The sequence below is a fragment of the Notolepis coatsorum genome (genome assembly GCF_963971535.1).
Source record: "Notolepis coatsorum genome assembly, chromosome: 19".
NCBI classification, from domain to species: domain Eukaryota; kingdom Metazoa; phylum Chordata; class Actinopteri; order Aulopiformes; family Paralepididae; genus Notolepis; species Notolepis coatsorum.
The window spans coordinates 44029957-44040592 of record NC_140183.1 but is presented as its reverse complement, the minus strand read 5'-3'; the positions used below and the strand labels follow the sequence as shown (position 1 = coordinate 44040592).

The 10636-nt window shown below is 43.1% G+C and overlaps 1 protein-coding gene across 1 annotated transcript; it reads right to left on the bottom strand.

Annotated features, from left to right (window-relative positions):
- Window positions 1–3111: 3111 nt before the first annotated feature.
- Window positions 3112–8902, bottom strand: nr1d2a (nuclear receptor subfamily 1, group D, member 2a). Its single transcript, XM_084335807.1, has 8 exons — window positions 8564–8902; window positions 6833–7057; window positions 6629–6717; window positions 6355–6499; window positions 5529–6175; window positions 5173–5358; window positions 4600–4810; window positions 3112–4484 (listed from the first exon to the last, which is right to left on the bottom strand). The coding sequence occupies exons 1-8, from the start codon at window positions 8592–8594 to the stop codon at window positions 4285–4287; spliced, it is 1734 nt and encodes a 577-aa protein (XP_084191933.1). The 5' UTR covers window positions 8595–8902; the 3' UTR covers window positions 3112–4284.
- Window positions 8903–10636: the final 1734 nt, after the last annotated feature.

The following is a 10636-nucleotide window of genomic DNA, read 5'->3' as shown; positions in this document are numbered from 1 at the left end:
CAAAAACTATGAGTTTTATTTACTCAAAACATAATGCGGTTTACAGTCTGTATCTACTTAATTATCTTAAGTTGTACTTAAGTTATGCTTTTACATTATACTTACTTAATAAGTGAATAGTTCCAAGTCAATCAAAAACTATGAGTTTTATTTACTCAAAACATAATGCGGTTTACAGTCTGTATCTATTTAATTATCTTAAGTTGTACTTAAGTTATGATTTTACATTATACTTACTTAATAAGTGAATAGTTCCAAATCAATCAAAAACGATGAGTTTTATTTACTCAAAACATAAGAACACGTCACACGAACTCAAGACATTCAAGTTAGTAGAACTTTCATAGAATATTGAGTATACCCTACTCAAACTAATTGATTCTTTTGAACATGCGGGTTTACATTGTATTTGTTTAACACATTTTAATGTTGCCTTTATTGCCTGAATGAATGAATGAATGAAAACTTTATTTAACAGATTGCAGAATGGGTACAATACAGTACGGCTCAATACATACAATTGTTAAGGGGATGCAGACCTGAGAAAGACGTTTGTCTTGTTTCCATCAGGGTCCCCCATTTTCAATTCATAGACATTTATGACATACACAACATACATGACATTTATGGCATAGGGACATATAGGTATTTAGTACTGATACATTTGTGACATAGGCGGTATTCAAATATACAGTACTGTTACCCCTAGATCCTGACAGAGTATATACATATGATGGGGAGGGGACTGTACATTAGGAGGGGGTGGGTGGGTGGGAGGCAAATATACATACGGCGGGGAGGGAATATATACATGCGGTGGGGAGGAGACTGTCTATTAACACACATTCGGATATGTATATGCCTACATAGACTATTTTATTCCATTTGGACACATTTACTGGTTTATCCATTTTCATATTTCCCATATTACTGCTGCCTTAATGAGATCTGCCAATCAAACACCAGGGGGATGATACAGTATATTAGGGTTTCTTCATGGCTGCAGTAAACATATAGTGGGTAGATAGACACCTTGTGGAGAAACCTAGTCACTGCATACTCAAGAAAAATGGCTACCTGGACATATAGTGCGATATCTTATTATACAAGATCAAATTGGTTTGAAATGATAGTCAATCAACCACCACCAGAGGTCGAGATTATATTTTGACAAACTACAATAGCTTTGTGATCAAAACTGCAATATTTACTCTAAACTCCACTGACACATGGGGGACCCTGATGGAAACAAGACAAACGTCTTTCTCAGGTCTGCATCCCCTTAACAATTGTATGTATTGAGCCGTACTGTATTGTACCCATTCTGCAATCTGTTAAATAAAGTTTTCATTCATTCATTCATTCATTCATTCATTCATTCATTCATTCATTCATTCATTCATTCACATGCCTTCTCTATTTAAACGACCACATCAAACAAGAGGTGGACGCCGGGCAAATACTGCGGCATGGTCATGCTGGACCTACAAAAGGCCTTCGACACTGTCAATCACACCATTCTGATTGACAAGCTAAAAGCAATTGGTTTTGATAGTCTATCAGTGAGCTGGATGCAATCCTACCTGGAGGGGAGAGAGCAGATGGTGGAGGTAAACGGTACCCTACCCCCCCCCCCCTCACAGTAAGCTGTGGTGTTCCACAAGGAAGCATACTAGGTCCGCTACTGTTCCTAATTTATGCAAATGACATGTCGTCAGCTTGTGACTGCAACTTGTTCCTGTTTGCGGACGACTCAGCCCTGCTGGTCTCTGATAAGAACAAGTTACAGGTTGAAAAAACCCTCAGCTCAGAACTAGGCAAAATCTGCATATGGCTCGCTGATAACAAACTATCATTACACATGGGCAAAACAGAGTCCATTCTCTTCGGTTCAAATAACAAACTCAGCAAGACCGACGGCTTCTCAGTTACAGTGGGTGACAATATTGTCACGAGGAAAGAAGATATTACCTACCTGGGTTCCATCCTAGAGGCAAATCTTTCCTGCGACAAAATGGCATCCAATGTAATAAAAAAAGTCAACCAACGAACTCGATTCTTGTACCGGATCTCCTCACTGGTAAACAAGAATACCCTGAAGACTCTGGCAGGAGCACTCATTCAAGGGTACTACGACTATGCTTGCACCTCATGGTACCAAAGCACCTCAAAGGCGCTAAAAACAAAATTACAAACATCTCAAAACAAACTGGTCAGACTACTGCTTGACCTTACTCCTAGAACCCACCTCACCCCTGCCCACTTTGACAACTTAGGATGGCTTAGAGTAGACGACAGAGTACAGCAACTTGCAATGGGCCTGGTCTACAAGATACACTACACGACCAAGGTACCCATGTACATGTCAAAATACTTCCCAAAGGTCAGTGAATACCACGATCACAACACCAGAGGGAGCTCCACAAATCATGTTAAACCCAGATTCGGCTCAAACAAGGGACTAAACACGTTTCGCAATTATGCCACATCAATGTGGAACGCCCTACCCAAAGCTGTAAAGGAATGTGAATCACTACCCACTTTCAAAAACACTCTCAAAAAACACCTACGGGAGACTGCAATTCAAAACTGGCCCCTGTAAATGTTCTAACACAACCCCCTCCAATGTACAGTAAATTACCAAGTATGGTCTTGTCAATATTCCAATGTACAGTTTTGTTTGTACAGTGTCCCCCACCCACCCAACCCCCCCCCCCCCCCCCAACCACCTCCAATGTACAGTCCCCCCCCCCCCCCCTACCCAATCCAATGTACAGTTTCTACATCAAATGTATATAATTTTTTTTTCTGGACTCTCTTTGTATCACAAACAGTACTGTATTTACAAATCTGGTATGTCATAAATATATAGATGTAGCAGTACTGTCTATCTGTATGTCATATATGTTACGATGAATCGAAAATGGGGGACCCTGATGTAAACAAGACGAAAGTCTTTCTCTGGTCTGCATCCCCTTAACAATTGTATGTATTGAGCTGTACTGTACCCATTCTGCAATCTGTTAATAAAGTTTTCAATCAATCAATCAATCAATCAAACCAACATAAAACGTGTGATTAAAAGGAAGAAAAGACAGAAAAATGTTTTCACTTGTATTCATTTATTTATACTATACTATAATATATTTATATTCCTATGTTCATGAAAGATATACATTGGTATTTACACATTTGAAATGTTGCCAGTGGAAGAAACAGACAGACATCTGAACAATGTAGATGTGAAAAGAGACGTCAAGATTCAGTGCTGTGCAGAAAGCAGGGAAAAGTTTCCAAAAAAACTGCTAAAAAGTGGAAGGTGGGGAAACATTTTCAAAAACTAAAAAGAAAAAACACTTTAGCATCATTGCATTTACAGCCTTTTACATGGTGGTCAGAGAAGGTATGTGTGGCTTTTTGAGTTAGAAGGTTGGTAGCGGTTCCACAACACAATGTGCAAATTAGTGTTGCTGAAAATGGCAAGCCAAGAGGCAGTTGACAAGGACTTGCAAAAACATCCAAGATTGCAGACATTTTTTTTTAAACACTATACACATGAAGAACAGTTCAAACTTTACAGTTATACGGTTTAAAAAAAACACAAATTGGGGACGCTTTCCCTTCAACAAAAGGGGACAGAAACCACGTCAAGTTGTCCACTTAGGGATAGCCATGCATTAGCAGCGATCATCACACATTCTGTATTTCTTATTTTTTTTATACAATTTCTGATAGCTTGCTGTCTTGTTGAAACATGTATCGGTCAAAACATTGGACCAAATGATGTCACGCATCATTTTAAACATGCTCCCGATACTAAGGTATATATACTGTTTCTCACATTCACCCTGCTCATCAGCAAATACACTTTGGAATTAAATGGCTTTCGGAGAAGTAAAAGCTAGACTTTTTTTTCTTCTTTTTAACAAATTGATTTCTGCACTATTATTAATTCATAAAGCCACTTAAGTACTCTTCTTACATCGAAAATAGATAAGTGCCTCTAACTCTGCAAAACGAAGAACCTCAACAGCTTAAGCTATCTACCTCTTCTAAAAATACAGTACATTGTCCTATTCTATCACCAGACCCTCTTCTGTTCTGTTTAACAAAGGAAATATAATAAAAAAATAACTTTACATTACATTCTAGACAAGTAAGAAATACAATAAGAACTGGGTTGGTCGAAAGCAGAGAACGCAGGAAGAGAGCCGGGTCCTGTAGCAGGGAGAGAGGTGAGGAGTGCTGTCCGTGAGTCAGTGAGAGCTGCGCTCCAGGAGCCTTTCAAGGGTGCACTTTGAAGGACAGCAGTTCCTCTGAGTGCAAGTTGTTCAGAGAGCGCAGCTCTGGCAGCTTGAGCAGCAGCTTGGTAAAGGTGGTGGCCGAATCGTCGCCGTGGTTCTTCATGACCAGGTTGCGCAGTGCCCGGATCAGATTATCCTGCAGGGCCTCCACCGAGTTCAAGTCATGGATCCCCGAGCGATCTGATCCCAGGAGAAAGCGAGCGTTAATGTGGGCAAACAACACTTGGTTCGAACTGATGAAAAGGTGTTCAAAGATGCGACAAAGATGAAATTCCTAATGTTTCGCTGTGCTTACCAGCTGAGACGAGCACCGCGGCGGTGAAGAGGCTCATTTCGTCCTGGTCCAGCCGCAGAGCCGCCAGCTTCTCACTGAACTCACACATGGATGTGAGCAGAACGCCGGCGCCGAGCAAATGCAGCGTCTCCAGGCTGTAGCACTTGCCGCTCAGGAAGGTTACGGTCCGTTCGGCCATGTTGAACAGTGAGGCGAATCGCACCATCAGCACCTGGAGCGAAAGAGAGGGAATGAGAGAGAGAGAGAGAGAAGGTATTACAGTCATGTCTTGATGTCTTCATTAAAAACAGGGAGCTTGTGTAGTCTGTCATTTTCCATTCAAATGTGATCAGAGCAGACATTGTCCAGTGCACAAGGCAGCCATGGCTGTTCAGCAAGCTTGGCACAGCATTCTGAGCTGCAGTAAAAACCTATATCCAGAAACCACACCTCAGTGAGATTATTTTAAGAACCCCCCCCCCCCCCCCATATAATTTAAGAGCAAGCACATAAATAAGAAGTCCCCCATTTGATTTCAAAATAAAGTAAGATACATAACAACAAGACATTCTTAATATTCGCCTGCTTGCTCACCTCAAAAGTTCCAGCTTTCAGGAGGCTGACTTGGTCGTGCTCAGAGAGCTCACGGAAGCCTGGGATCCTTTTGGCGAAGTCCACCACCTCCCGCACGGCGGGCGTGAAGCTCATGGAGAAATCCTCCCAGATCTCCTGGCTGGGCTTGCGGGGGTCCACGTAGGCAGAGTGATTCATGGGACACACCTGGTAAAACACAAGAGATGGTAGGGTTGTTAGTGATGAGACTGCAACATAACGCAAATAGAATAATATGCAATAGCTATGCAAACGTTACGTCTTCTAATTTGCATAGTACTAATATTATAGTATAATATTAATTTGTACGTTTCTATTCCTGTTTTATGAACACTCACCAGGTGTGCTCTGTGGTCCCCACCGTGGGCTGGTCCATTGCAACCGCTGGAGAAAGCGTGTGCATTGACGTTGTACTGATTCTGTTGAAGGCCACGGCTGTCTTCTGAAATCTCACCACCGGAGGTGCTATTTAGCTGCTGCAGCTGCGGCTTCTGGTAAACGGTCCTCTCTTCCCTGGAAGCGCCGTTGCTGACGTGCCGGCTGCCCCCGCTGACCATGCGCTTGTTCCAGCTCTCCTGCTGCTCCTCCATGAGGCTGTCGCTTCCCGATTCCCGGGTGACTGGCAGCGGTGAGCTCTGGTCCCGCCCCGGTGACCCGTGCTGGCCGTACGTGTAGGCCTGGTGCTGCCGGGTCATCGCGACCTCATCCTCGCCGCTGTCCGACCCGCAGGAAGAGGCAGAGCTGGAGTTGGTGTCCATCGACACCACGGACTCCGAGTCCTGCGACCGGGGGGAGGAGGGGTTGGAGCATGTGGAGGAAGTTGAGGAGGGGGAGGGGCTAGCGTCATTGGGGAGGGGCAGGCTCTGGTTGCCATGGAGCATGCCATGCAGCTGGCTGTTGTTGCTCATCATGTTGTTCATGGCGTTCTGCATTTCCAGCAGCATCCGCAGTTTCTCCCTCTTCGGAATGCGGCCAAATCGGACAGCTGTCAGGGGGAGACAACGACCATTAGTACAATATCAAGAATAACAAGGACAGGGATGAGCTGCCAAATATCCAACACACTATGACACAAAGTCCCTTCAATTTGTGTAGAACTTGGTAGGAAATGGTCAAATGAACACAGAACCCCCCCCCCCTATTACAAGTGGACAGGACGCTCACCATCTCTGGACATGCCGACAGACATACACTTCTTGAAGCGGCACTGCTGGCAGCGGTTCCTGTTCATTCTCATGATGGTGCAGGTCTCGTTCTTCAGACACTTCTTGTACTGGATGTTCTGCTGGATGCTCCTCCTGAAGAAACCCTGGAGAACCACAAGACTCCTGGTTACTAACCACATTCCGCCTTCAACTGCACCGCGGTAACACTAGCCAGTGAATAAAGGCAGCGGGACGCCCACGCGGCATTCCGGGAGTGACTGAGCGCGTCTCACCTTGCAGCCTTCGCAGGCGTGGACACCGTAGTGGAACCCTGAGGCCACATCGCCGCACACCTTGCAGAGCAGCACCATGCCGTTGATTTCTGCAATGCAAAACAGCCATTTAAGTACCCAGACCACTGAAAGAACAATGACGCACATATGAGGACGTTCATGGTGATTTAATGGTGACACACTGTAAGGGGTGCCTCTACTTACTAGTGATGCTGCTCTTGGCGGACGTGCCGGAACGCCCGGTCTTCTCCGCACCGTGGCCGCGCTTGGCGGGGGGAGCGATGTCCACCACCATGCCCACGGCCCGGCTGGGCAGCGCCGGGCGAGGAGGGGGCGGGGAGGAGGACAGATAGCTGCTGTTGGAGCTGTCACTCATACAGGACTCTGGGCTGGAGGCAGAGCCAGAGGAGATGTAGGCTATCACACCACCTATTGAGAAGGACAGAGAGGGACTTATTAGAAAAAGTTAATGAATCGTTCATTTCAGTGTATTTTAAATTATTATGTTTGGCATCTCAACAAAGGACTTGTTTTTAAGTAAATGGTTTTGAGCCCATCTCTAAAGTAAACAATGCAGAAAATGTCACTCCCAAATTTACATCTAATGATTGAAGCCTATGAGCCAAGCATGAGATCAAAATAGATCGACATGGTTAACGTTTAATAGCCACGTGCAGCTTAATAGGACACGTGCAGCGTGTCCATGCCATGCCGGCTGCCCTTGTCAAGCCTTTGGAGCTAAAGAAAACACAGCTTATCAGCTTGACCTGCTTTATTTATTTATCTATCCAGGAAGATATCTTCCAGGGAGTCCTGGTCAAGGACAGCAGAAGCAGTTTCACATTAAAAAAGAAAACCATCTCATATAATATAATACATACAAAACATAGAATTAGATACAACATACAAGGCAACAAATGTGTTAAAAAAGTGTATTTTTTTTTTATACTTTATGGGGATAACGTACTATGGAATGCTGTACATAGTTGTGGTATGCTTGATGAATAGTGAGAAATTAATTAATAGCTGGAATTAATAATAATAATTAAAAAAAAAAACATTACTACATAACTATGTAGGCTCCATGCCAGGTCTAATTTTTTTTTTATTTTTTTTTACTTGAAATGGTGTAAAACGAAAGCTCACTTGTTGATTGGAAAACACTCAAAATAGAACATTTATATCCCTATAAATTATTTACAGTAAAAACCCTGCATTTAGTTTGTGTTGTAAAACACCCGTGGTTGATTACCTAACTAAACTATGACTGTTCGCTAGCAAGATCCCACCCACACGTGGACCTGTCATGTATTCTGTGAAAGAACAAATCTAGGTCACGACAACTCGGTTGTCTCACATGGACCTGCAGTCTTTACCCCCGCGCGCCAGGACACGGTGCACGTTGTGTAATGAGCGCGTCACGGCCTCCTCTCGACCAATGAGAGGAGAGCGTGGAGAATCGTGTACACAGAGGCACATGGCCGGGTACACGGTCCATGTGAGAGGACGATGATGCGTACACGGTCCATGTGAGAGGACGAGGAGTCAGAACATTGTGTTGTTGTGGGAGATGTGCCCTATATACTAATAGCACAGTGGCACTCTAACCAGGAACGTGACCAAAATAGAATACACGTTCGGCACGATTCCAATTGGGGTTTAAATCAGCTTAAAGATAAAAACATTCAACTTGAGGTCCAACTTGTCTTTGACGTGCAAAGGAATTAATGAATACCGTTGTACAGGATAACTTCTAACTTCTAATAGAAGTTCTAAACGACCCATCTCATTAATTCCGTGTTGCTCCTCCAGATGTGGAACTAACATCATCATTACCTCAAAGTAACAAATGACTGCACACAGTGCATACATTAGTACATATAAAACGAACCCTGCATTTTTGCAGAAATGAACAATGATGAAAGACAGTCTTACCAGGTTTCGGTGATCCAATATCTTCAGGCATATTTTATCCGCAATCCTTCGCAGAAATCAACTTATGCCTTATGCTGAATGAATACAGGTATGTCACGATCTCTCCAGTTTCCCCGAAATAACCTAGCCGATGTTAGCTAGGTTGTAGAGTGCAAATTATAATGAATTATAATAGTGACAACCTCGAATTCAGAGATTCTGCTAGAGTGCACGCAACTGTTATAGCATAATCGAGATCGTTTACAAAAAAAACTCAAAACGCATTAATAACAAATGCAAGTTCTTCTTCCAAGTGCTGACCAGTGGACCTTTCTTCTGCCGCCCTCGATACGAACTGAACTGATCAGTGAGTTGTTGTAGAAAAGGCTTTCACACCAGGACGATACGCCCCCTGTTCTTGTGTGACTGTGCAGAGTAGTCTGTACTAAATGTTCTAAATGGTGTGTTACCATGTGACCGAGGTGTGGCCACGCCCCTTCGCCTGGCCGCTCGAGTCACTTTAACCTAGTGACACACTTTTAACCAGAGGGGCGGAGTCAATCCGGTGGAAACATAATCGGGTACTGCTGTCACGTTGCAAACTACAATGTGAATCCAAGTGCTGCGTGAGCTGTAACAATCTCACATAGACCATCTGTCATCTGGTTTAGAGAGTAGACGACAGAGTACAGCAACTTGCAATGGGCCTGGTCTACAAGATACACTACACCACTAAGGTACGGTGGTACCCATGTACATGTCAATATACTTCCCAAAGGTCAGTGAATACCACGACCACAACACCAGAGGGAGCTCCACAAATCATGTTAAACCCAGATTCGGCTCAAACAAGGGACTACCGGTAAACACGTTTCGCAATTATGCCACATCAATGTGGAACGCCCTACCCACAGCTGTGAAGGAATGTGAATCACTACCCACTTTCAAAACCACTCTCAAAGAGCACCTACGGGCGACTGCAATTAGAAACTGGCCCCTGTAAATGTCTAAACCCAACCCCCTCCAATGTACAGTTTCCCCCACACCGCCTACGCAACCCCCCCCCCACTCCACCCACCTCCAATGTACAGTTTCCCACCCCACCTACACAACCTCCTCCAATGTACAGTTTCTTCCCCCTCAAATGTATATACTCTCTTTTCAGACTCATTTTGGACACATAAACAGTACTGTATATTTGTAGATCTGGTATGTCATAAATGTCTAGATGCAACAGTACTGTCTACCTCCTATATGTCATATCTTATGATGAATTGAAAATGGGGGACCCTGATGTAAACAAGACGAAAGTCTCTCTGGTCTGCATCCCCTTAACAATTGTGTGTATTGAGCTGTACTGTACCCGTTCTGCAATCTGTCATATAAATATATAATAAATATAATATACATTTTCAATCAATCAATCAATCAGTCCTCAAACAATACTGATAATCAAACACACTTTATTGTTAGAAGAAGAAGAAAGGAGAAAGAAGAAGAAGAAAGGAGAAAGAAGAAGAAGAAGAAGAAGAAGAAGAAGAAGAAGAAGAAGAAGAAGAAGAAGAAGAAGAAGAAGAAGAAGAAGAAGAAGAAGAAGAAGAAGAAGAAGAAGAAGAAGAAGAAGAAGAAGAAGAAGAAGAAGAAGAAGAAGAAGAAGAAGAAGAAGAAGAAGAAGAAGAAGAAGAAGAAGAAGAAGAAGAAGAAGAAGAAGAAGAAGAAGAAGAAGAAGAATGAAAATAATAAATATGATGGTCAGATATTCATATTGGGGGAAATTCAGGTGTCATAGCAGCGTGGGGGAGGGGGGAGGAGAGGTACAGGCAGGAAAAAGATAATATTATAAATAATAATAACAATAGAATAGAACATAATAATTACAGAATACACTGCAATACATTGTAGACAATGTATAGATAATAGTATACATGGTATATATACATAGTAGTAGCACACTGCGCCAGAGTCTGTGCATTGTTGAATGAATGAATGAATGAAAACTTTATTTAACAGATTGCAGAATGGGTACAATACAGTACGGCTCAATACATACAATTGTTAAGGGGATGCAGACCTGAGAAAGACGTTTGTCTTGTT